Source organism: Penaeus vannamei, chromosome 1, assembly GCF_042767895.1.
Source record: "Penaeus vannamei isolate JL-2024 chromosome 1, ASM4276789v1, whole genome shotgun sequence".
Classification (NCBI taxonomy): Eukaryota; Metazoa; Arthropoda; class Malacostraca; order Decapoda; family Penaeidae; genus Penaeus; species Penaeus vannamei.
The window spans coordinates 21,829,467-21,856,966 of NC_091549.1; the positions used below are offsets into that span (position 1 = coordinate 21,829,467).

General features: G+C 49.0%; 1 protein-coding gene across 5 annotated transcripts in view; it reads right to left on the reverse strand.

Annotated features, from left to right (window-relative positions):
• Nucleotides 1–27,500, reverse strand: part of LOC113812963 (uncharacterized) — an 82,047-nt gene that overhangs the window by 21,450 nt on the left and 33,097 nt on the right. For 2 of the 5 annotated variants that reach the window (XM_070120930.1, XM_070120902.1), the window contains exon 2: nt 13,796–14,537. In XM_070120930.1, coding sequence (XP_069977031.1) covers nt 13,796–14,263 — 468 coding nt within the window. In that variant the 5' untranslated portion in view covers nt 14,264–14,537. Of the gene's footprint in view, nt 1–13,795; nt 14,538–14,734; nt 14,929–27,500 lie in introns of those variants that run through there. The other 3 variants (XM_027364901.2, XM_070120917.1, XM_070120925.1) reach the window with 3 other exon arrangements.

Sequence of the window (27,500 nt, forward strand, 5' to 3'; positions counted from 1 at the left end):
CAGCGAGTTCGCCCATAAGCTGGCCACAAAACTACACCGTAACACCAGCTCGGAGAGGAAAGGAGGCGAGGGAACGAGGGATTAATAACGACTCGGATTCATGGCCCATTGTAATCAATGATGTCGATTTGTCACAACTCAGCGACTGTGACCTCGTTCGGTTACGGCAATCGCTCTTGACATGAAACCTCGCCAAACGGAAACCTTGACACACACACACACATTTGTATTGCATCATCGATACTGTTTTAACCTTTACCTTCAACGGTTTTTTCCCCTGAAATCCACCTCCTTTCTGCCTTCAGCTACCCATCTCAACCTTATCCACGCCCAGCAACCCTCGTTACGCAGTTCCCCCAACCACTCGCAACACGTAAAGCCTGACCCAATATCCCTCAAAGAACTACCGACCTCGTCCGTCGAACGGCCGAGCCCAGAATCTAGCCGGCCGAGAGTGAGAAAGTCGAGCTCGAAATAACCCCAGCTGCGGACCGGAACACACTCGGCCCGCCCCGCCGATACGTACGGTCTAGTTAGGCGAACGGATAGGAGGCCCGTGACGCAAGGCTGGACCGGTCAGGGCGGGGCGCGGCGGGACAGGCGAGAGGGGGAGTAGGGTGGGGGTAGGGGGGAGATGAGTGCAGGGATACGAAACGAGGAGAGCGGAGGCAAGGGGAGAAGGAAGAGATGAGGGAGAGCTGGTGTAATCACAGAGGAAGCTAAAGGAAGAGTGGGTAAGGGGACAGGGAGGAGGTCAGTGAAGCAGGGGAAGGAAATGGGAGATGCGGGGATGAAGGGTTGGGCAGAGAAGAGAAGGTGACAGGGTGCGAGTGACTTAGAAGAGATGAGAGAAGAAGGGCTCAGGTGGTGGTAACCGCCAGAAGAGAAGTCAAATAGATCCGGGCATGGGGGCGGGGCGGGAGGGAAGGGGGCCATGGGGTATGAGAGCAGGTGGTGTGGGGGGCAGATCCCGGGTACCAGGAAACACAGCGACCAGACCTTGGACAAGTTTTTACCCTAGCACCCACCGCCGCCGCATTCACCACCACGCGGTAAACTAGAACGATTTCGCATCTACCTCTGCTACAACAACACGAAAACTACTACTCGATTCTGCAGGGCAAGGCTAACCGTGGGCGGCACCAACGCCATATGAAATAATGCGAAAACAAGGGTCTGACAACAGGAAAAAATGGAATAACGAGCTGACGGCTCGCTACCTCTGCGATGTGTCACTCTCACTTTTATTTCTAACCCCGTGCGTCTCTTTTCCAAACTTCTGACACTTCCAATGCTACCAACGCTCCCAACATTTCCGACACTTCCAACATTTCCAACCTTGCCGACACTTCCAACATTTCTGACACTTCCAAAACTTCCGACATTTCTGACACTTCCAAAACTTCCGACACTTCCAACGCTCCCAACACTTCCGATTTCCAACGCTCCCAACACTTCCGTCACTTCCGTCACTTCCGTCACAGAGGGGGTTCGCTGCGGGATTTCCAATTGTAAATCGACTGTCTCTCTCCATCCCTGCAGTCACGCGATGACCTAGTTAGGTTGTTTTTCAATCATTTTTTTTTTTACTTGCTGTTAACCAACATCAATTTCAACATAAATGGGCTGACTGTGCACGTTCAAGGAAATATTTTTTTATCATTATCATTTGTCTAGGAAGAGTTCCGAGTTTGTTCGGTACGTGCGTATGTGCGTGTGTGTGTGTGTGTGTGTGTGTGTGTGTGTGTGTGTGTGTGTGTGTGTGTGTGTGTGTGTGTGTGTGTGTGTGTGTGTGTGTGTGTGTGTGCGTGTGCGTGTGCGTGTGCGTGTGCGTGTGTGTGTGTGTGTGTGTGTGTGTGTGTGTGTGTGTGTGTGTGTGTGCGTGTGCGTGTGCGTGTGCGTGTGCGTGTGTGTGTGTGTGTGTGTGTGTGTGTGTGTGTGTGTGTGTGTTTGTGTGTGTGTGTGTGTGTGTGTTTGTGTGCGCGTGTGTGTGCGCGTGTGTGTGCGCGCGCGTGTATGTGCGTGCATGAATGTCTGTCTGTCTGTCTGTATTGCATCATTTTTATCTTTCTTTCTACAAGTTAAACGTTATTTTTTCATTCTAAAAGCGGGCGAGCGACCCGGCAGAGTCCAGCAGACCCGGGGCCAGGAAGCAGAGCAGCACAAGCAGGTATTCCGCCCGGCGATATTTCCGAGTCTCCAGGGCCGCCTCGACGGCAGAAGAGGGAATAATGGGAAGAAAAAGAAAAAATCCCCCTCCCGCTGCAGAGCCGACACATTCAGAGGCCGTTCCTGAAGAGAGCTCCCGTTTCCCCTTGGATGACGGAGACAGAAGAGCCACCCAGCTTCCATTTCCTCTCCTTTCGGTCCCCTTTCCCCCCACTTCGTCTTTCTTCCTCTGTTCATTTCTTCCTCGAGATCACAAGGTAAATGTGAGCAATTCCTGCTCCTTAATCCTAATCCTCCTAGTCCAAATCCTCTTCTTCTTCTTCATCTCTTTCCTCCTCCTCCTCATCCTCCTCCGACGACGACCCCCAGACCCCCCGCCCCCGACCTTGCATCCGAACTCGCCTCTTCCTCCTTCACAAAAAAGAGCATCCCTCACCCACCCCTCTCTCACCTACTCTCCCCTCCGTCACCCATCCTCCCTCACCCACCAAACCCTCGCTCCTCGCCCTGCCGTCCCCCCGACCTTGAAAAAAATCACCCTATTCACTCTCTTCTCCCGCTCCCCCACCCCCCACCCCCTGCATCACCCCTACACCCGGCTACGTCACCCCTGTCCCTTAAAAAAAGTCAGCCACACCCATCCCTCTATCTACTTCAATAAAAAAAAAAAAAGTTACTTCTTGCTTTACCCTTGACCCCGTCGTCCCTCAGCTCTTTAAAAAATCACCCCTATCCAATGCTTCACCTCGTCCTCCTTAAAAAAAAAGTCAGCCCCAACTCCCCTCGATTCTCCTTTTAAAAAATCACCTACCAACCTCCCCCCTCCCCATCCCACCCACTTTCCAAAAGTCAACCCAATTCCCCACCCCTTCCCTTAAAAAAAGTCACTCTGTCCCCACCCTTCCCTTTAAAAAAAAATCACCCCGTCCCCACCCTTTTTTTAAGTAACCCCCGTCCCCACCTCATCCCCTTTCCTTCAAAAGTATCCCCAACCCGCCTTCCCCACCCTAACCCCTTCCTCCCAAAGTCACCCCAACCTCGTCGCTCGAGGGACCCCTTTGCCCGCCTCTTTGCAGCGTAATGACTGGCTTAAATGTCCCGTGAAACAGGGGAGTCTCGTCTTCTACAAGATGCATTTACTACTTTTTTTTATTTCGTTCCCTATTTCAAGACTTCCTCGACTGTGAAAAAACGCAAAAAAAGGAAGTCAAGGTCAGAGCTTTCGAGAAATGTCTCGATGTGTATCATTTCTTACTGGATAAAAAATACGCATACTTTATCCGGATACGCAGGTCCGTGCAAATTCCGCATATGTTGGTCCGTGCGAATATTTCTTTCCCTGCATGAAGATAAAGCCTGGGTAGCATCATGCAGACAGTATACAAGCACTGAAATATTCAATAACTTGCGGAACAACATACAGATCAAGCATACACAATCATGCCCAAAGCCCTGCAATACTGTAATTAATGTAATCCAGCAAGGTCCTAGACTGCGGATGCCCAAGAAGCGCCATCTCGAGACCATACAACGCCCCACCCAACGCCCACGCCCATTGGAACGCCCGTGACTGCAACACGTATCGTAATCAAGGTGGCCAAATGAGCACAGTCTTTAACGACCCTCGGTAACGACCCTGCAACGTCCTGAGATGGAACTTTGCGAATAACTTACAGGATAAAAAAGCTGTGTGTGTGTGTGTGTGTGTGTGTGTGTGTGTGTGTGTGTGTGTGTGTGTGTGTGTGTGTGTGTGAGAGAGAGAGAGAGAGAGAGAGAGAGAGAGAGAGAGAGAGAGAGAGAGAGAGAGAGAGAGAGAGAGAGAGAGAGAGAGAGAGAGAGAGAGAGAACGAAAGCATGAGAGAGAGAACGACAAACATACAAACAAAAAGACAGACAGGCCGAAAGAACAAGCCGCCGCGTGCAGGTTAGGGGCCGCTTCTTCGTAAATAAAAGGGCAGAGCAGTTTTCCTCTTCAGAAACGTCTTTTGCGCCCCTAGAGTTTACTGAGCACTCGACGTACATCCTCCGTTGTTGGCGTCGGACCTTTGCACTTGGTTGGGAGGAGCGAGAGTGGATGCGAGGGAAAAGAAAGTCGCAACATAACTGGGGAGGGGAAGAGGGAGGAAGGGGGAGAGGAAAGGAGGAAGGGAGAGAGAGAGAGAATTACCATTATCATTATTACAACAACAGGGATAACAACTTCCGTTAAAATAACAAAAACGAAAATAACAACAAAACAACTAAATCAACTCCCGTCCTTGCCAAATCCAGAACGTAGCGACAAGTCAGAACAACAAAAACAACAGCAACAAAAGCCACGACGCCCTTCACAGCCATAACACAAAATAACGCCCTAATTCTTCGTTCAAACTTCTAATCGTGAGAGAGTGTGATACAATGAAACAATGATAAATCAATCAAATGAATAAATATATATAATAAAAATCAGGAAAATGTTTAAAAAGTTTTTAAAAATCAGCATACCGTGTTTCCGGTAAACCGTTGTCTCGAGCAAAAAAAAAAAATACTGAACAACAACAATGATAAAAATGTAACAGAAGACAGTGGCGCAAAAAAGACTTTCTGAGACAAGCGTGACAGAAAAATCCGAAAGAGAAAGAGGAAGAGGAAGCAGGAGTAGGGAAAGGAATAGGAGGAAGGAGAGACAGAGGGAGAGGAATAGGAAGAAGGGAGGAGGAGACGGTTAGGGGGAGAGAGGGGAAAGAGGGAGGGAGGGAGGGAGGGAGGGAGGGAGCGAGGGAGGGAGCGAGGGAGGGAGGGAGGGAGGGAGGGAGGGAGGGAGGGAGGGAGGGAGGAAGAGAAAGACAGAGAGAGACAAAGACAGAGAGCGACAAAGACACAGACAGAGACATACAGAGAGACAGAAACAGAGAGACTCGGCCAACATATATCAAAAGGAAAATCCGCTCCCCGTTCCCTAGAATAAGAAAGCCCTTCCCACAGACGCGACTTCCCAAAGCCCCATCACAAAACCCACCGGGAAACCTCTGATCCGCAAACCTACACAGACCGGAAGTTTAAATATATAATGCAGGCCGAAAGGTCCTTTAAAGACCATCAAAAGGTCGGGCGGCGGGAACGCAAGAGGCGGCAGGGAAGGGAGACGGCGTAGCGCAAGACAGCGGTGTGCTAGCGTTTGTCTGCCTGCTTTTAGACAAACGTTGCTTGCGGTCTAATTCACTTGGATGTGTCTATAACCGTGTGTAGGGGGGGGGCAATGTGGATATGCGTGTGCGTGTATATGTACAAGAACGACTGTACGTGTACGTGTGCGTTTGTGGGCGTACGTGTGCGTTTGTGGGCGTACGTGTGTGCATGTGTATATAAACCTGGTTTGGGTCTGTGCTCCCTCACAATATTCATGACACCGATCCGACACACTTTGCCACCATGACACGCCCGGAGGCGTGACTTCTCTCTTTTGCCAAGTGCCGTATTACATCCGCATGGTTGGAATGGTCTATAACACGAGTCCAGTCGCGTCCGCAGCACCTCCCTGCAGCATTCTTTCACACGCAAATCATATTAAAACCTTTCACCGAATAAAAAAAATAAAAAATACAAAAAAGCCACAATTCTATTCTCAACGCATCACTTATGACACATCACGCTTCATTAACACACTAATGGCCCGCCATAAAACGTCACCACATTACGTACATAAAGTTCACTATCACTGGAAGAGGAGGAGGAGGATCCGCCGATGTCACTTTCACTGGGAATCATCACTTGATCGAAAGGAGGGGAGGGGGGGGGCGAGGGAGGTAGGAGTCGGAGGAGAGGGAGGGGAGGGGAGGAGACAGAGGTAGGAGTAGAAGAGGGAGGGGGAGGGTCTGAAGAAAGGAGGGAGGGAGGGAGGGAGAGAGAGCTGATGAGGGTTAAGGACAAGATTATGACGAAGGGTGGGGGGGAAGAGAATATTGGGAAAGAGGGAGGAGAAAATTAATGAAGGAAAGAAAGGGAGACAGAAGATGGGAAAAGAGATAGAAAAGACTTTTCTTCAATAAAAAATAAATAAATTAAAAACACGACAAAGGAAAATAGGTAAAAAACAAATCTTACAAGAGAGAGCGGAGAAGAAAGCAAAGTAAGAAGCGCGAGACAAGCCCACTCGAACAAAGCAGGTGGCACAAAGAGGCGAGCGCCCCCGCCCCGGCCGCCGCACCCGAGGGGGGCCAATCTCAACGCAAAAGCATTTAATTTTCCTCACAATTGAGCCACAAACAGGAGGGAAGCCGTTCAATGGGAAGCAAAGGCGAGGCGACAGAGACAAAAGCCCAGTGTGAGAGCCGGTGTGAGAGTCACGTGTGTAAAATAATCAATAGGAGAAGCCGAGGCAATAGGATTTAGTGGGAAGGATATTCGGGGCTCTGGAGGACGTCGGGAGGAGAGGCGGGGAGAAGGACGAGGTCCGCATAGAGGAGGAAGAGGAGGACGACGAGGTGGAAAAGGGAGGAGGGGATGTAGGTGGGCAGGCTGCTATGCGACGGAACACAAACGCGGGAGAAATGCCAGTCCTCCTCGTAGGGTGTCACGCACACCTCTGCCGCCACCGACTCCCTTCACTCTTCTCCCCTCCCACCCTTTCTCCTCCCCCAATCTCACTTCCCCCTCCCCTTCCTCTCACCTCCCCCCCACTTCGCACCGTCCAGCCTCCCGAGCGTCACGCAATGCTGCCGCCCACGAACACAGCCAACGACATAAACCTTCTATAAACGACCGTAATATCAGCAACAACAAAGTGCACACGTCACGACACCGCATCGCATCAAATCACATCAAACTACACACCATACCCAAATAAATCACGACACACAACATCACGCCTAACCTCACCACAACACACCACACCACTGCACATTAAATCGCAACATCAAGCACACCCACCATATCCCACCCCCACCGTACCCTACCCAACCGCACCACACCACACGCCCCATTATATCACACACCACACCACACACCGCATATCACAGCCCACAAGACCATTGCCAATCAAGCCACTGCCAATCGCCTTAGTCTCCAACAACCCAGCCATATCCACCTTCTCCCGCCCCACTCCATCAACTAATAACGCCCAACCTCCCTGGCTTTCACGCCCATCCAAGCTTGCCCGCCCACAGAGCTCCGCATCACACGGCGATCCTCCTCTTGACATGGCACCCCCGCCGTTGCAACAAACCAGCGCTGCCAGATAAGCAATTCCCCCTCACGACTTGCAATTGCACAGACTGCGACCCCGACGCCTTCTGCATGTGACTTCTCGTTGCATTTCCTGACGAAGGGCCTCAGCCTAACTGTATTCCCTCGCCTTGTGTACCTTGGGTCCGAGGAGGGTTCGGGGACACATATTCCGGGTACGTGGCTGATAGGGAGGAAGAAGGAGGGGGGAGGTGAGTGTCATCCAGCGTGTTTCTCAAAGAAGGGGAGAGAGGGAGGGAGAGAGAGTGAGAGGAGGAGGAGGGAAGTGGAGAGGAGGAGGGAGGGAGGGAGGGAGAATGAGAGGGAGGGAGGGAGGGAGGGAGGGAGGGAGGGAGGGAGGGAGGGAGGGGGAGGGAGGAGGGAGGGGGAGGGGGAGGGAGGGAGAGGGAGGAGGGAGAGGGAGAGGGAGGGAGAGAGAGGGAGAGAGAGTGAGAGGGAGGGAGAGTATAATCAACAATAATAATTTAGGGGTTGATGTGAAATGGAGAGGAGCAGAGGGAGAGGGAAAAGAGAAGAGAGGGGGAGATAGAAAAAAAAACGGGAAAAGGAAAGGGACAGAGAAAAAGGCAAGATATCCATACAGAACGAGGCACAGAGGCAGAGTGTGATTGAATGTGAATGTGTAAGTCTGTATTCCTGCCTATCTGCATGTCAAACCGACACGCTTGCCTCTATGCGTGCCTGCGCCAACGCCCGCTTGCCTACCTGCCTGTCTATATGCCTGACTACCTGATTCCTCGAGTCTTTGCTTGCTTGCGTATGTATCTTTTATGTTAGTGTTTATGCTCGTGCGTCTTCGTACACTGCTGCACATGCCACCCCCGGACGGCTACCCAGCAACAACCGCGTTCCCGTGGGCGGCCGTGGGTAGAGGGATGAAAGCTATATACAGCACCGTGTGGGCGTACAGTCAGTAAACGGGCGAGCGCACAAAAGGCTCGATCTAAAGCGACACAATGCGATTCCAGCGACGTTCTCTGATCTGCGCCGCCATCTGCCGAGTCCAAGCCTCCACCTGTAATTCGCGAGCCTCCCACCGCGCCGGGAGAAAATAGCCTAGGTGCTACACAATGGCCCGGGGCATTTCCCCCTGGAGATAAACTGGCGCATCCCTTGTGCTACATTAAGCGCTCTGTGATCTTGGAAAGGCGGTCCTTAGATGAAAACGGCCTCACTTCACTGGAAAATCTGGTGTGAGTGACAACAAAAAATATCGTGGCAAACTTTTCGAAACACTATTCGGTCTTGCTCTTACATAAAAAGGCCGTATGGCAATACGTTTGATCGCTGGCATGGCGCGAAACGATCAATCATACGAATGTCACCGATCCATACGCACATAGGCACACACACAAGAAAATCAAGAAACAGTTAGATTCTCTCTCTCTTTCTCTCTCTCTCCATATGCACATATATATATATATATATATATATATATATATATATATATATATATATATATATATATATATATATATATATATATATATATAATATATATATATAATATATATATATAATATATATATAATATATAATATATAATATATATAAATTATATAATATATATATATATAATATATATACACACTTTATATTACACACACACACGCACATAGATATATATGTATACATACACAAACACTCAAACGGACAGAGAGAGAGAGAGAGAGAGAGAGAGAGAGAGAGAGAGAGAGAGAGAGAGAGAGAGAGAGAGAGAGAGAGAGAGAGAGAGAGAGAGAGAGAGAGAGAGATAAGAGGGGGCAGAAGAGAAAGAGAGAAGAGATGGGGGCGAGAAAGAGAGAGAGAGAGAGAGAGAGAGAGAGAGAGAGAGAGAGAGAGAGAGAGAGAGAGAGAGAGAGAGAGAGAGAGAAGAGAGAGAGAAAGAGAGATAGAGGGAGAGAAGAAAGAGAGAAGAGAGAGAGAAAGAGAGAGAGAGAGAGAGAGAGAGAGAGAGAGAGAGAGAGAGAGAGAGAGAGAGAGAGAGAGAGAGAGAGAGAGAGAGAGAGAGAGAGATGGAGAGCAGAGAGAGAGAGAGAAGTAGGAGGCTGAGAGAGAAAGAGAGAGAGAATGGGGGGCAGAGAGAGAGAGAGAAGAGAGATGAGGGGGCAGAGAGAGAGAGAGAGAGAGAGAGAGAGAGAGAGAGAGAGAGAGAGAGAGAGAGATATGGGGAGAGAGAAGAAGACAGAGAGAAGAAGAGAGATGAAGGGGGCAGAAGAGAGAAGAGAGAGATGAAGAAGAGAGAGAAGAAGAGAAGAGAGAGAGACAGAGACAGAGACAGAGACAGAGACAGAGACAGAGACAGAGACAGAGACAGACACGGAGACAGAGACAGACACGGAGACAGAGACAGACACGGAGACAGAGAGACATGAGGAGGCTGGCAGGCATCAAGTTTAGCGACTCCAGAAAGTGTGGCTCTCTTCCCCGCCTCGCTCGCCGACCGTCAGCGCATAGCAACCGCTTTCGCCGTGGAGTGGCCGCCGTCCGAGTGAACGACTGCATGATACGCCCTTCAATCAATAGAGTTAGGCGTTCTGTGGAATGTGTTGGCAGCGCCTTCCCGCGATAAGGGAGTGCGGGCGTGGGCGGAATAAGGCGATCCGGCCGGGAGAAGGACGGCTCTCGCAGACACCGCCCGGCCAAGTGAACCAGAAATTTATTCCACGACGAAAAAGGGGCGACCGCCAGCCATTTCTGTATCGCAGGGAAACGACACCAAGCGAGAGCGAGCCTCATGTTAGGGAGAGTGACAAGAAGCGAGAGAATTCCATGTCAAAGCGGAGGGGAGCGTGGGGAGGGAAGGGGGGGAGGGGGTGACAAGAAACGAGAAGGGAGTGTGGGGAGGGAAGGAGGGGAGGGAGTGACAAGAGCACTCCATGTCACGCCGGATGATCGTGTTTGCACTGTCAACAGGAACGCGTCGGCAGGAATGCATGGCAGCATGCGCACCGGCAGGAACACATTACGAAGAGTCAACAGGAACATGAAGTGCCGGGCGAGCATGAGAAAGGAGATGTACGCCGCCAGCAAGAGCAGACAGAGCTAAGCGTGTTGCTGTCAAGAACACCCCGAACATCGCCCTCAAGAACACCTACAGCATCACCGCCGTCATGAACACCTCGATCCTAACCCGCCGCTTGACGAAACACCCGCCAATTCGAACCGATATCACTCTGCGTATTTCAGATGAACAACTATATCTCCGGCCGTCGGGGAGAGGCGAGTGAGAGGCGAGTGAGAGGAGAGTGAGAGGAGAGTGAGAGGCGAGCGATGCCTAAGCGTCACGGACATTGCAAAGTGTAATTGTCAGCCAGGCTACTTTCACCCCAACTGACGACTTTCATAAATGCTGACTAATGATGGGTTTCACTGTCGACCCTCACACAAAAAAAAAGTCCTCCTTAAAATGAAAATGTATCATGTGGATCACATACTAATCCTTTTGCCTTTATCGCCATTTCTATTCATCTGCCATTTTCCAACTTCTCTCTGAATGGCGGCCATATATAAACCTTGTCATATATTAACCAGAAAACAGCTCCACGAAATGATGCACAGAGCAGTTTAGTAATAGCAGTAACGTGATGCGTTAATTATTCTAGCAACTATTATTCCAAAGCGATATTACATCGTCATTACATATATTCATCATATTTCCCGTTCAAGGTCAGAATGATATCTAATTTTTATACATCATGTGACCCAAAGCGCGACCTTCTTCTGTTTTTCTGTGACTGATTTTGAGATTAGAGATCGGTATTATTATGAAGATTATTATGAAGATTATTATGCAGGTCGGCATGTTTTGCGATGTTTTTATGTGGCATGTTTTTGTGCAGTATGTTCTTGCCAGGCATGTTATCCTCTGCCATGGGGCATGATGCTGCTTGATATGGGTGTTATTGTGCGCCTTGTTATCTGACACGTTTATGATACATCAAATCGCCTTTTGGCCGATAGCTTAGATTTTACAGCACATATGAAATAGTTTCTGTGAGCTATTTATATCTACTTTTCATTGCGCTCCTACACCGCTGCACAACATGTAAACCTGACAAATAATCACAAAGCTTTTTGGTCGCCCCAATTAGTGTCAACCAGATATCGTTTCCAGGGGATCTCCTCTCGAATTCAAAGGCTGTATTGTTTTTTTTTCTTTCTTTCTTTTTATTTTCTCGGATGACAGAAATTCATTGGTTTTATTCATCCATTAGGTTAATTTTGTCTAGTACATATAAAGGTAAAAAGTTAGTATGAACCCTTTGGGTGAGTCTATGCGCGCATATAGGGAGTCTGTGTGCATAGGTGGGCGTGATAAATGGCAAAACAAGCGTGCCGATGCCATGGCTAAAATAAGACATATCGGTTTGTTGTAGAATGAGCCTCTGTGAGTGAGTGAGTGAGATTGTGTGTGTGTGTGTGTGTGTGTGTGTGTGTGTGTGTGTGTGTGTGTGTGTGTGTGTGTGTGTGTGTGTGTGTGTGTGTGTGTGTGTGTGTGTGCGCGCGCGCAAGCGCGCGCGTGCGTGCGGGTGTGCATACGTATGCTTGAGTGTACGTGCGTGTGCGTTTGTGAATGTGTGTGCATGTACGTGCACGTGTTAGAATGGATGCACGAGTGCGTCAACAAGGGACTGTCTGTGTGTGGCTGCCTCTAAATACATGCGCCCCTGCAATCGGGAGGAGTCCACTTGGGCGTGAACCCCTCCCGATTGCAGTGCAGACGAACGCAGAGGCGCGTGCCCGCTGCCCGCGCCCCAGCCTCCTCCGAGCCCGCAGTGCGAGGCAGCGCCGAAGGGGCGTTAAACTTTCCAATGCCTCATTTCGCCACCGCTCATTACAGGTTCTGGCGCCTTCGGGCTAAGGTCAGAGGGCGTTTTTAAAGTTCAACGGCGAATAGCTCTCAATTTAGGCACAAGAACGGATAAGTTCAGGCAAACGTCTTGTATCCGATATAAAAACAAATGAGTAAAAAAAGGCCGCTGCAAACAAGGTCAATGTCATCAGCGTCCTCTTCAAAACTTGATATATAATTGCAGCAAATAATGGAAATGCGACATGCAAATTTTTCGCACGCAAAGACACTCAGCTCTTCGACTATGGCGTTGTATAACACAATGCAAATTTCTCTTTTCATTGTTTTGTTAATAACAGGATGGTGGCGGCATCCAAGGTACCATCCATTTATTCAAAGTGTTTTAGTCCTTTAGTTTCCGGCAACACGTTATTCACGAAATAAAAACGGATAAAAACAACAACACTAACTTGTTTCTATTGGAAATATCTTTATCGCAGCGTCGATTAAACAAATGAATTCAATGACGCTAATCTATTTTATCATCTACCAGGACAACTCCAAGGCTCAATCTCAACCCGCTAAGTATGTTTTTGCCCCGTGTCATTTCCTAATAAACGCGCAAAACCGATCCAAATATTCGAAAACAAGGTGGCTCGAGAACTCTTGAAGCCCAAGTTCAATGTAAATCCAAGGTTAAGAGGTATTCAATGCCCCGAGGATCGACCCGCACGTACCGAGGGTGTGTAGTGACGAGTGTGAAGTGAGGCGAAAGAAGTGAAGGGAATGAAGACATAACAGGGAGGAATGTGAAGAAGCGGAGATCGATCCTGTCACTCTTACCGTTTATCCCTGAATCCCTCAAGGGCAGTGGTCCACGAACTTTGGCCAATTCCACACCCCTTGGAAGTTTTGCATTACTAACCGCGTACCCGCTGCAAATCTGAATGGTTGAATCTTGCAAAACTAGAGAGATTCTTGAATATGATAAATGTATTCGTTAAATATATGTAAATGAAAAACTAACTAAATGTAATTCCAGTTTCCCTGACTATCCCTTTGTCCTCAGTGTAACGTACTCTAAGACATATTTACGGGACCACTTGAAGAGGCATTCAAAATAGAGCATGAAATATAATGGTCTTATAAAAGACCTATTCATCTTCATTTATTCCCTGAAGGACTATTTACGGGGCCACTTTACAACGCATTTTGTACAGACCACACGTATAATCCCTGATTAGGTAATAATTCATCTATTTTAAAGTGAAGAAATCATTGATTACGTACATTCTACATAATTATATTAATCATCTATAATCATATATCATTTAAACATTCTGTGTCGCAAGGGCAAATCGGAATTTACAAGAAAACGCACAATAATAATATTCTATTTAGTCTACCACATAGGTCGTACCGTTTTCTTCTTTAGCCACTCGAAGCGTCTCCATTTTCTCTTATTGAATTACAGGGGTACCTCTTTTAAAACGTGAGGTATCGCTGCCAGAAATTTTAAAAATCAATGTGATTTTCATGTAAAATTATGCTGTTAGTGGTGATATTTCATTGATCTGTATACACTTAATATTTTGTTACTGGACTTACCTCTTCCTTATCATCGTCTCTACTTTCTTCTCTTTCCTTCAGTTTTGCTTCTGTTATCCTGACAGAGCCGCTGACAAGCTTCCCTACTGTCTGAGGGGAGAACGCATCGATGTCCTCCTCGGCCTGGCTATCCGGTGTGTCGTCGATGTACTGCAGTGACCGACGGTAAGAGTTGGCTCGTGTCCTCTTGAACTCTAGCCTCTTAATTGACGCTCGAGTTTCAAGAGAATCGTCCCCCCTGGAATAGTCCGTGGATGCATCGTTTTCTTTGAAAGGTCTAGTGCCTTCGTTTTCTTTGACAGCATTTTTCATGTTGGCGTTCTCCATTGCTTGGCCGATATTCGCGTCCGCAAACCTCACAGCCTTTCCATCTTTCGCTTCTGAATCATGCCGGAGAATATTGAGGGGGATACCCCGTTCCTCTGGCTGAGAAACATCTCCGTCATCACTCCTAACCACGGTGGACATTGCGCAGGTGAAGGGTAATATGAATTTCCAACTGAGTAAATTATGCTAAGGCCACAATATCGATAACGTGCTTCACCCGGTGTTCCCTTGTCATGTGAATGTAACACTGACTAGCGCTAAATCACGACGAAACCTCTTTTTCACTTCCCGTGTCTCACTGACAATGCATTCCAACTACGTGCACTATATCAACACTGCACAGTTAGGTTACTCACTACTGCTAAGTTTTAGGTCTACATGTGATTTTTAACACTGGGCCAACTTTTAAGAACTTCTGTAAAATCAAAGGAAACATGGATACACAATGAATACGTAGATACGATTCAACTTCAATGAACAGACTCTATCCTAGGGCTCGTGCACACTACACATTCTGGGCTTCTCATGCATCACTCAGGGCTTCAGACACAAAAACACGCAGCGACCCCAGCCTTCACATACACAAGCACTCGCTGACGCCACTCTACATACACCCTAAATTCTACAGGTTCACAAAAGGCAGGGATATTGTAGTCTACGATCGGCACGACTAGCAAGCACCTCGCACGCAATTAACAAATTCCCGCGCACCACGAGGCTCTTCTCCCGACATGCACCATGAGAAAACTCCGAGCCTCTCCTGCCACCCCCCAGCCCCTCCTCATAAAAACATTATCACACCAATAAACCACACTATCAATCTGTTTAAGCCAGATCACAAGAGTTTTGCAACTCTGTGGTTGATGAAACGCCCAATCATTTTTATTTGGTGATAAGGCCCCGCGAGTCAGATTCTCCCTTAATTACAATCCGCTTTAACTTGGATGACGTTGCCATGCAGATAATCCCTGAACTGTGATGTAGGGTACATTACTTTGCCTGATATTGCGTTTCCTTGATGTTGCTACGCGGTTTGTGTTAACAAGATATAAACATATGGTAAGTGATAATATCAAATAAGTAGGTGTATGCTTCGATAAAGTTTTGTTATTTTCAGCGCCATTTAAAAGGTCAAACCACACCTACGGGAAGTCCAAGCTGACAGGAAAACGTTTTTTATATCTTCGTCCAATTCCACATGCCAGGAAGCCGCAAAAACTGCAATCGAAACTTTTTTTTATGCCTTTCCCATTTAGATTGCGTTTGCCCCACAACTGTATCGTTGAATAACAAAAACAACAAAACGTGAAGACAAAATTTTTCAAAATTGTATGTTTTTTTTCTCTCCATATATCCCCTAAGAAATCATATATGAAAAGAATCTCACACACCCAAAACTTTTGTTGCCTCTGGCTGGATTCAGGAGATTATACGACGGCCCTCAGTACGCCCACAATTCCCGGAAAATAATCCTTTGACTGTCTTTGTTTGCGAACTCAGATGCTCACACAAACCCCCAAAAAAAACACGGATTGCTTTAACAGACACTTTATTACCTGTTGGAAAATACATACAACTCCGCAATAGAAAATGAATGTCAAATGTGCACTGAGCAGAGCCCAAAAACGGCCAGGCAGGTAAACGCACGTGCGAGTATTCTCAATACTCAATAGGCATTCAGATGCAACTTCACCTCCGATAAGATTAGCCCGAGGCAACGCATGAAAACGAGTTCCCTTCCCCCTCCCCCCTCCCTCTCGCTTACCCTCATCTGTGTCTTTCTTACTCACTCACTCACTCTCTCTCTCTCTGTCTCTCTCTCTCTCTCTCTCTCTCTCTCTCTCTCTCTCTCTCTCTCTCTCTCTCTCTCTCTCTCTCTCTCTCTCTCTCTCTGTGTGTGTGTGTGTGTGTGTGTGTGTGTGTGTGTGTGTGTGTGTGTGTGTGTGTGTGTGTGTGTGTGTGTGTGTGTGAGAGCACGCGCGCGCGTATGTGTAGGGCCATACTGATATTTAAACATTAAAGCACACACAACAATCATCATCATAAGAACAAACAAACAACAAACATCAATAAAGAGCAATAAAACCAAAGCTCCGAGCGCAGCGCCTCCAGCCGGCGCGGCCCAGCCTTGGGATGAGCTTCTCGCTAAATATGTCCACATCACCAATATCCTCATGTCAGTACAAAGCGTTCCGTGAGGTCGATACCGCCCGGACGATCCCGCCGCACAACCAAAACACGGACGAGAGAAGGGGAGGGGAGAAGGTGACACAGGGTAAAAGAGGAACTGGAATGGAACGAGGGAGAAGGAGAGGAGGAGGGTAAAATGGGAAGGAGAGAAGATGGAGGATAACTGGGCGTTGAAGACATGGAGTGGATAAAAGATGGAGATGGCCAAACGAGGGAGAAGTCGCAGAGAATAAAAAGAGAAAATAGGATGACGGGGGACGAAGGAGAAAGCGAAAGGAGGATGGGAGAGCATGGAGGATAACGGGGTGATATGGCTGGCGATGATAAAGAGAGCACAAGTGAAGAGGATGTACAAAACATATTAAAAGGATGAGAAGTGGAAACTTGGGGATGAATACGAGGTACATGAAAGGAGAAAGGAAAAATAGACGAAAAATTATGGAAAAAGTTGAGAGAGAATGGAAAAAAAGAAAATAATGACGATAAAGATCATGCCGACAGCCATAATGATGAGATGGGACTAAAGGCCAGACAAAAAAAGGGGTAAAAGTTTCCAAAGTCTGCGGACCCAACACATCGCCCTTCATTACGGGCACGAAAGCAAACGTCAACGTAATTAATAAAATATATGACATACTGCAGTCATGAAGTGTTCGTGTGCGCGCGTGCGAGTGTGAGGGGCAAGATACCGTGGATGCCATCTAATAGCAGAGTACAAATTCGGTCTCCCTACCAAGCGAAAGTCCTCCTAATACCCCACACCACGCCCGTCAACATCCCACGCCCTTGAATATTCCCCAATTTTCTTTTTCTTCTTTCTTTTAACCGCGCTCCCTCTCCCTCTCCCGCCTTACCTCACTTTTTCTCCTCACACTTACATTCCTCACTCCCCTCCCCTTATCCCTCCCCCTTCCCTCCTCCCTCCCCCTTCCCTTATCAATCCCCCTTTCCTTCTCCCTCCCTCTCCCCTCCCCTTCTCTTCCTTCCCTCCCCCTCTCCCAGCGACAGCGTGTCTACGCCCTAACCCTTCTTGGCACCATCGCCTGGGCACTTCACATGACATCCCAGACGCTCTTTATTGCCAATGATCAGCCTCAAGTAGACAAGAGCGTCCAGCGCGTAGATCTAGCCCCGCCAGGTCGCCTCGAAGCCCCCATGCCTCCGCTGACGCCAACGTGACGATGCACACGCGGCCTCTCTCCTTTGTCTTAAGATCTATTCTTGTCTGCTCTACACAGCTTTTCTGTTTTCATTTCCTTTTTTTTGCTATATTTCTAACTCTTCCTTTCTCTGCTACGTTCCAACAAATTTCCCCTGCGTCTTTGCTTCTCTTGATCTACCTTATGACTATTCACTTTCTCCTTTGCCAAACCCAATTCTCCATCTCCCTCTTTCTCTTCATCTTTTTATTCATCTACCCTACACATTCGCACTCTCACTCTCACTCTCACCCTCACCCTCACTCTTACCCTCACTCTCACCCTCATTCTCACTCTCATTCTCACCCTCACTCTTACCCTCACCATCACAATAAATCTTACCCTCACTCTCACCCTCATTCTCACTCTCATTCTCACTCTCGATCCATCCTTCTCCAACTTTTCTTCTTCCGTGTCCTTCTTCTCCTCCTCCGCCTCCCTTTCCCTCACCGTCTCGTTCCCCCCTCCTCTTCCTAATTCAAGCTCTTTCATCTCTTCCCTCCGCTGCCTCCTCACTCCATCTCATCTCAATCCACTTCTCACAACCACCTCCTCCCCCCATCCTTCCCTCCTCCCTCTCCCCCTACCCCCATCATCCCCTTCTCATCCCTCCCTCCTCCTCCTCCTCCTCGAAGACCCTGTCTCCCTACCATCTCCTTCTCCCCTCTCCTCATCTCATCGCCTCCATGCCCCACCCCGCCCCACCCCTACCACCCCCACTCCCCCGTCCTCCTCATCCCCTGGGCTGATCAACAGAAAGCGTAATTAGCACCAACACGCCCAAGTTCTGCACACACAAACGCACAAACACCGCCCCCACTGCGCCGCCATTATGCCTCTAAATTGAATATCCGAGATTCAGCGGAACTCGAATCGATCTCGCTCAAAACAAACACACTCGCAAACATGGGAACAAACCTGCATTTCTTAATTAACAGATATTTGTATACTTAACAGTTCTCTGTGAACGAACGCGAACACACATACGCGCGCAAACACACAAAAATACACACACTCACACTCACACTCACACTCACACTCACACTCACACTCACACTCACACTCACACTCACACTCACACTCACTCTCGCCAACTCTCACACACCCCTTCCTATTCACATAATCAAAAACCTCACTCACACACACACAAGCGCACATAACCAAGCGGATCAGCCAGTTAAAGTCTGCCCATCAACCACTTCCTTCCTCCTCGTCTTCCCCACTGCCTCGCTTTTTTTCTTCTCATTTTCCTTCTCTTACGCCTTTCCTTGTTTTGTTTTGTTTTTCTCGTGTAATTAACCGCTAACAAGATAGTATAACTCTTGCTTTTCTCTTCTCCCTTTCTCTTCTTTCTTCTCTTTTTTTTTTCTTTTACAAATCAAATCTCCTTCTCTCCTTCCTCTTCCCCTTTGTTTTCTCTTCTCCCCACTCTCTTCCCTCCCTCACTCACTCCCCTTATAATTTTTTTTTTGTGCATTACCCTTCATTTTTTTCCCCTTTTTTCTACCATCATCATCGTCGTTGTCGTCATCCACTCCCTCCCTCTCCTCCTACCTTCCCTGCCTCCCTCCCTCCTTCCTCTCCTCTCCTCTCCCTCCTCCTTCCTCTCCTCTCCTCCTTCCTCTCCTCTCCTCCTCCTCTCCTCTCCTCTCCTCCTTCCTCTCCTCTCCTCCTTCCTCTCCTCTCCTCCTTCCTCTCCTCTCCTCCTTCCTCTCCTCTCCTCTCCTCCTTCCTCTCCTCTCCTCCTTCCTCTCCCTCCTCCTTCCTGGCGCAGCGGTAAGGTGCTGGTCTAGCAATCTTGCGGACCTGCGTTCAATCCCACGCCCGGCCAGTGAGTGGTATCCCCGGCCACTCCTTGCACACAGGGGGAGATTTGGGCAAAGTAAAACACAGTATGTCACAGCAAAGGATATCCATTGTAACAAATAGAATTAAAATTAAATCTTTAATCTTTAATCTTTAATAATCCTCTCCCTCCTCCTCCTTCTCCCTCCCTTCTCTCCCCCTCTTCCTCCTTTCCTCACTCCCTCCCTAACTCCTTACTCCCGATCTCACTCACTCACCCTTTCCCTTCTCCCTACTTCCCTTCATACTCCTCCCTTTATACTCGCTTCTTCCTGCCTCCCTCCCTCCTTCCCTACTTCCCTCCCTCCTACTTCCTCCCTCCCTACTTCCCTCCCTCCCTACTTCCCTACTTCCCTCCCTCCTCCTCTCCCTCCTTCACTCCCTCCCTCCCTCCCTCCCTCCCTCCCTCCCTCCTCCTCCCTCCCTCCCTCCCTCCCTCCCTCCCTCCCTCCTTACCTACCTCCCTCCTTTCTCCTCACCCTTCCTCCCTCACTCATTCCTCACCCTTCCTCCCTCACTCATTCCTCACCCTTCCTCCCTCACTCATTCCTCACCCTTCCTCCCTCACTCATTCCTCACCCTTCCTCCTCCCTCCTCCTTCCCTCACCCTCTGACCCTCTCACTCTCCCTCCTCCTTTTCTCCCTACTCACCCTCCCTTCCTCCCTTCCTCCCTTCCTCCCTCCCCTCCCCTCTTCATCACTCACGGCCTCTCAGACGTCTTCTCCTTCGGGACAAAATCCAATAAAGATGTTGCAATTTCACTATTTCATGCGACTCCCGTATTCGTGATGCATGGGGGCGCTCTCGCTATAGAGTTTTGCTGTGGTTGTTGCGAGTGTGCTGCGGTTGTGGTTGTTTAAGTAATAGCAGGGGCAGTGTCGAAGAGCTGAGGAAGTCGTTGTTGGAGTAGTTGAAATAGTAGTAGTGGTAGTAGTGGTGTCGGTAGTAGTCGTGTCTGTAGTAGTGGTGGTAGTAGTAGTAGTAGTAGAAGAAGAAGAGAAAAAGAAGAAGAAATGTCTGTGGCAATATCTATTGCATAACAAGCAGCAGCAACAGCTACTTTAGTAGTTGTAGTACTGGCATCGACAGAAATGGTGAAGGCAGTAGCCGTTGAAGTTGCTGTATCAGCATCAGTGCAGCGGTCAGAGCAACAGCCGCATCAGTGTTCCTAGCAGTGACAACCGCACCTTGCTGTCGGCGGAGGCAATAACACACGTCGCCGCTGTTGAAATGCGTCCTTGAGGGTGTGGCAGTTGTGGCGCGATTCATGCCGAGTCAATCAGATAATAACGGTAGCACCCGCACCTTCACACCGGGAAGTAATCCACAACAGCCAGCACAACATGCGGCCACCATATCCCGGCCTCATTACACTACATCCAACGACTCTTACCTCATCCCCTATCCACTATCCGCTACCTACCATCTAGAACATATCCGCCAGCCATTCACTCCTATCCACCATCTATTACCTGTCTTTTAGCGCTTATCCACCACTCACCATGCATCAGCTATCTAGTATCCACATCACCACGTTTCCACTACACACCACTTACCATCCATCCACCACTCACCATAAATCCATTAAAATCTCCAGCAATGCGCGACACATCGAGGCAATTATACCCGTCATCCACCACTCCATCCAGCACCTAATATCTAAGCATCACCCACACCACCACTTAATCTCTACCTACCACCTACCAGCTTTTCACTCATACACTACCCACCACCCACCTACCATAGCATCACCCATCACCTAGCATTTATTCACCAGCCACCCCCTCCATCCGCCCGCCCACAGTCCCCTCACACCTCTCAGCTTAGCAAGGGAGAGCAACCTCTTCTCCCAGCGTGCATGGCGTGAAGACACACCCAATGCAGCTATCGCACAGCCGTGTGTTAAACGAGGTCACACGAACTCCTAGATTGTTCCGGGAAGCGAGAAAGGAAAAGGAATATAGTGAAGATGGAAGGAGACGCGAGCCATGGGACGCAGATATCAGGGAATGGAAAAGAAAGTGGGAGAGGGGAAAAGAGCGGAAGAGGAAAGTGGAGAAGGACAGGAGAAAGAAGAAGAATAGGAAAGGGGAGAAAATGGTAAAGAGGAGACAGACAGGAGAGAGGAGAAAGACCAGTAGAAACGAGAGAGGGAAAACTAGACAAAAGAAACAAACGACGCTTGCGAACAATAGGAAGCGACCGAGGACAGGTCTTTCTCTACGTGAGTTGCATAAAAGGGGCAAAGCGTTCGAGGTAACACCTTGACAATTCCTTCATTTTGCTATCCCCCCCCCCTGTCTGCCAGTCAGTCAGTCTGCCCGCCCTCCTTGCTTCCTCGCATGCTTGTTTGATCGTCCTCGCATTTTAATGGGTCTCCATAAAAGCATTACAAGCGGGCAAAAGCTTTCCAAGGGACGCTTGAAAAGAGCGTTTTCTCTGGCACAATGACCTGGCATAACCTCAGTCTCTTCAGGGAAAGGTCAATTAACATGTCTCGGGTAAAAAAAAATAATGAACGCATTTGTAGAGTTCTATCATTACCTATTTTAATATCAAACCACAGACGAACGTATCCATGCGAGCTTCAATAAACTTTACAAACCCAAAGAAACCATTGAAAACCACTCGCATCCCCCATTCATCGAAACCGACACATCGCTAACAAACACACGTGACCTGAATAATTCTAAAAAAAAATCCTCCGACTTTTCCAATCTCATCCCAAAAAACGTAATTTGCTAACGCCCCCTCCCTGCACCTGCACCTCCTCCCACTCCCCTCCCCCACCCCCCACCACGCCCGACGCCTACGCCCCACGTAAAAAAAAAAAAAAACAGAAAATAGTATTTCATCATTCTTAAGCTGACTGGGTAAATTGACATTATTCTTGCGCGTCTCGTTAAAGCCTTTCCAAATATATTAAAGCAGAAGAGATCTTCCCAGTTCTTCTCTTTCTCCCAAGACTAAAAGACGTAGAGAGAAAGAAAGAACTAGCCAAAAAGAAAATGAAATAAAAAAGTTTTCCTAAAATCTTCCGCTTGCAGAGCTCAAAAATGGTCTCAGCAAAAGGAAGGAGGCTTTGAAGATCAGCATTTCCCTTTTTAGGCCAAAGTTCTGCTGGTGACCGCTGGCTTCTCTCGTCAGCATCACCCACACACCAACCCACACCCACCCATCCCCAACCCCACCCCCACCCCCACCCCCCCCCCCCACACCCCCCCCCCCACACCCACACACACTACTACCACTGACCCCACCACCCCCATGCCAAGAGCAAACATGTAATAGGTTTATATTCGTAACACCTTCTATCGCTACCATGGCTAAGAGCAAATATTCAACAGTTTATGTTCTTTGCTTAAACATGGTTAATGACGACGGATGCAGCGCTTATTCGCCCGACTGCATATTCGCCCCATCGCTTATCTGCCCAACTGCTTATTCGCCTAACTGCTTATTCAACCCACCGCTTATTCGCCCTACTACTTATTCGCCCCACCGCCTATTTACCCCACCGCTTATTCGCCTTATTCGCCCCACCGCTTATTCGCCCAACTCACTCGCCCCCCCCGCTTATTCGCCCCACAGCTTATTCGCCCAACCGCTTTGACAGACCAGATATGAACACGGCGCGTAACAGTCAAAGCGCCGCTCGGTCTCGTCGACATTATTGTTAAGATTCACCGACTTCAGCAACATGACAAAGCAGTGACCTTCAACCCTGTTTGCCTCTCCCCTAATTTTCTCTCCCCTCTTTCATCTCCCCTCATAGTTTTCTCCTATTCCTTCTTCCCCCCATGATTTCCCTTTACTCCTGTACTTTTTTCTCTATTTTTACCACCTCACTCCTGCCTCCTGCTCTCCTCATCTGCGCCTCCTCATGGCCTCTGCAGCATCGATTTTGCTTTTCATTTGGCTCATGTGTGCAGCTACCTCGCGAGGGGAGGCAGCTCAGCCCGCTCCTCCGCCCGCCCATTAGCCTCCACCTGTGGTTGGCGGCGGCGCCGGTGAGAGGGGGAAGGAGGAGGTGGAGGTGGAAGGAGGAGGTGGAGGTGGAAGGAGGAGGTGGAAGGAGGAGGTGGAGGTGGAAGGAGGAGGTGGAGGTGGAAGGAGGAGGTGGAGGTGGAGGTGGAGGTGGAAGGAGGAGGTGGAGGTGGAAGGAGGAGGAGGAGGTGGAGGTGGAAGGAAGGAGGAGGAGGTGGAGGGGGAGGTGGAAGGAGGAGGTGGAGGTGGAAGGAGGAGGTGGAGGTGGAAGGAGGAGGTGGAGGTGGAGGTGGAGGTGGAAGGAGGAGGTGGAGGTGGAGGTGGAAGGAGGAGGTGGAGGTGGAGGAGGAGGAAGTGGGAAGAAGAAGTGGAGGAGGTGGAAAGGGAAAGAGGGAGAAAGGGAGGAGGAGGAGGAGGAGGAGGAGGAGGAGGAGGAAGAAGAAGAGGGGGAGGGGGAGGAGACGGTGGCAAGGTCAAAGGACAATTAAAGAGGACAAAGGTCGGGGCAAATGACATGGCGTCACCCTTAAAAAAAGAGAGAGAAAAAAAAATGGAACGGAATAAACAAACATGGTGAGGAACAAGGCTGAAAGGTCTCTCCCTCTCATATTTCTTTTCCCTTCCTTCCTATCTCCCTCATTTACAATACTCAACCACTAATTCAGTAATCAATTAATTCACCCACCCACTCACCCTGTCCCTCGCCCACTTGTCCACCCATCAAGTCCCTCATCCATGCACCCTCCTCATCCACCCACCTCACCTTACCTACTCCCTCATTTCAGCTCTCTCCACTCCCTCATTTCAGCTCTCTCCACTCCCTCATTTCAGCTCTCTCCACTCCCTCATTTCAGCTCTCTCCACTCCCTCATTTCAGCTCTCTCCACTCCCTCATTTCAGCTCTCTCCACTCCCTCATTTCAGCTCTCTCCACTCCCTCATTTCAGCTCTCTCCACTCCCTCATTTCAGCTCTCTCCACTCCCTCATTTCAGCTCTCTCCACTCCCTCATTTCAGCTCTCTCCACTCCCTCATTTCAGCTCTCTCCACTCCCTCATTTCAGCTCTCTCCACTCCCTCATTTCAGCTCTCTCCACTCCCTCATTTCAGCTCTCTCCACTCCCTCATTTCAGCTCTCTCCACTCCCTCATTTCAGCTCTCTCCACTCCATCTCACCCACCTCACACCCTCGTCTCACCCACCTCACACTCCTCATCTCACCCACCTCTCCACACCCTCATCTCACCCACCTCCACACCCTCATCTCACCCACCTCACACCCCTCATCTCACCCACCTCCACACACCTCATCTCACCCACCTCACACTCCTCATCTCACCCACCTCACACCCTCATCTCACCCACCTCACACCCCTCATCTCACCCACCTCCACACCCTCATCTCACCCACCTCCACTCCCTCATCTCACCCACCTCACTCCCCTCATCTCACCTCTCACTCCTCATTTCAGCTATCTCCACCCACTCATTTCACCTAACACCCTCGTCTCACCCACCTCACACCCTCATCTCACCCACCTCACACCCTCATCTCACCCACCTCACACCCTCATCTCACCCACCTCACACCCTCATCTCACCCACCTCACACCCTCATCTCACCCACCTCACTCCCTCATCTCACCCACCTCACTCCCTCATCTCACCCACCTCACTCCCTCATCTCACCCACCTCACACCCTCGTCTCACCCACCTCACACCCTCGTCTCACCCACCTCACACCCTCGTCTCACCCACCTCACACCCTCGTCTCACCCACGCCATCCACCCGCCCAGTGACCGACACGGGACCCGCTTATAGAGACAAGACTAATCCTTCACGCTGGGTAATGAACTTTGCCCATAAATCCTGGCCGGGCAGCGAACCGGCGCGAAAGAAATCGAGGAATGAGTATATTTAAACCTAAGGTAAGGTAGGGGAAGGTAAGGGAAGGAAAGGAGGAAAGGAGGGAGGGAGAGGGGGGAAAGTAAGGAAGGCAGTGAGGAAGGAAGGAAGGTAGGGAGGCAGTGAGGAAGGTAAGGAGGCAGTGAAGGAGGAAGGAGGTACGGGAGGTGAGGGAGGGAGGAAAAGGGAAGGGAGAAAAGGGAAAGGGAAGGGAGAAAAGGGAAAGGGGAGAGAAAGGGAAAGGGGAGAGAAAAGGAAGGGGAAGAGAAATGGAAGGGGAAGGAAAAGGGGAAAGTAGGATAGGGAGGAAGGAAGCAAAGAATATAGAAAGAAAGCCGAGAGGGCGAACTGAAACCAAATACACAGAGAAAGAGAAAATGCAGGTAAGAAGGAATAATTAAGTCAGAGCAAACAGAGGACCGCAGAAAAACAAGATGAAGGTTAAACGTTGACCGAAATGAAAAGGAAGAAGGAAAAGAAGAGAACCAAAAAACAAAAAAGAGAGAATCAAACACGGAAAAAGAACGGAAAGAAACGCACCGAAACTGGTGAAAAATACGATATAAATCAGACCAATTTGGTCCAAGTCGGAAAAACAAAACCCAACCTAACAGAAACGAGTAACATACCAGAACGACACAACATATCGGAACAAAACACAACAGTAAAGAAGGAAACAGCATGGCTTAGCACAACATCAAATAACAAAGCATAACAAAGCACGGTAATAGGCCAGGGGACGAGACGGAGCCCAAAGCACACTCATTAAACCCGACGACGACGACGATGACGACGACGTAATGAAATCAAACCGCTCGAATCAAGGGTCAAAATCCCAGCGGCGGTGCACCCTCGAGACGCGCTCTTGCCCTCCATTGATTGCAGCAACATCGACGGGCAAGAAAGATGCATGTTGTGTGTTTCTCTCTCTCTCGCTTTCTCTCTTTCTCTTTTTTTCCTTCCCTTTCCCTCTGTCTCTCTTTCTTTCCTTCCCTTTCCCTCTGTCTTTCTTTCTTTCCCTTCCCTCTGTCTCTCTTTCTTTCCTTCCCTTCTCTCTTTCTCTCTTTCTTTCCTTCCCTTCTCTCTCTCTCTCTTTCTGTCCTTCCCTTCCCTCTGTCTCTCTTTCTTTTCTTTCCTTCCCTTCCCTCTGTCTCTCTTTCTTTTCTTTCCTTCCCTTCCCTCTGTCTCTCTTTCTTTTCTTTCCTTCCCTTCCCTCTGTCTCTCTTTCTTTTCTTTCCTTCCCTTCCCTCTGTCTATCTTTCTTTTCTTTCCTTCCCTTCCCTCTGTCTATCTTTCTTTTCTTTCCTTCCCTTCCCTTCCCTCTGTCTCTCTTTCTTTCCTTCCCTTCCCTCTGTCTCTCTTTCTTCCCTTCCCTTTCCCTCTGTCTCTCTTTCTTTCCTTCCCTTCCCTCTGTCTCTCTTTCTTCCCTTCCCTTTCCCTCTGTCTCTCTTTCTTTCCTTCCCTTCTCTCTCTCTCTCTTTCTTTCCTTCCCTTCCCTCTGTCTCTCTTTCTTTCCTTCCCTTCCCTCTGTCTCTCTTTCTTTCCTTCCCTTCCCTCTGTCTCTCTTTCTTTCCTTCCCTTCCCTCTGTCTCTCTTTCTTTCCTTCCCTTCCCTCTGTCTCTCTTTCTTTCCTTCCCTTCCCTCTGTCTCTCTTTCTTTCCTTCCCTTCCCTCTGTCTCTCTTTCTTTCCTTCCCTTCCCTCTGTCTCTCTTTCTTTCCTTCCCTTCCCTCTGTCTCTCTTTATTTCCTTCCCTTCCCTCTGTCTCTCTTTATTTCCTTCCCTTCCCTCTGTCTCTCTTTATTTCCTTCCCTTCCCTCTGTCTCTCTTTCTTTCCTTCCCTTCCCTCTGTCTCTCTTTCTTTCCTTCCCTTCCCTCTGTCTCTCTTTCTTTCCTTCCCTTCCCTCTGTCTCTCTTTCTTTCCTTCCCTTCCCTCTGTCTCTCTTTCTTTCCTTCCCTTCCCTCTGTCTCTCTTTCTTTCCTTCCCTTTCCCTCTGTCTCTCTTTCTTTCCTTCCCTTCCCTCTGTCTCTCTTTCTTTCCTTCCCTTCCCTCTGTCTCTCTTTCTTTCCTTCCCTTCCCTCTGTCTTTCTTTATTTCTCTCTATCTCTCTCCTCTTTCCCTTTGCCTCTCGATCCCTTTTCTCCCTCTGCCCTCTTGAACCTTTTTACTCTCCCGTCTACCTCGCTCCTTCTCTCCATCTGTCCATCTCTACACCCCTCTCCTCTCCCTCTCCCCTCCCTATCCCCCTCTCTC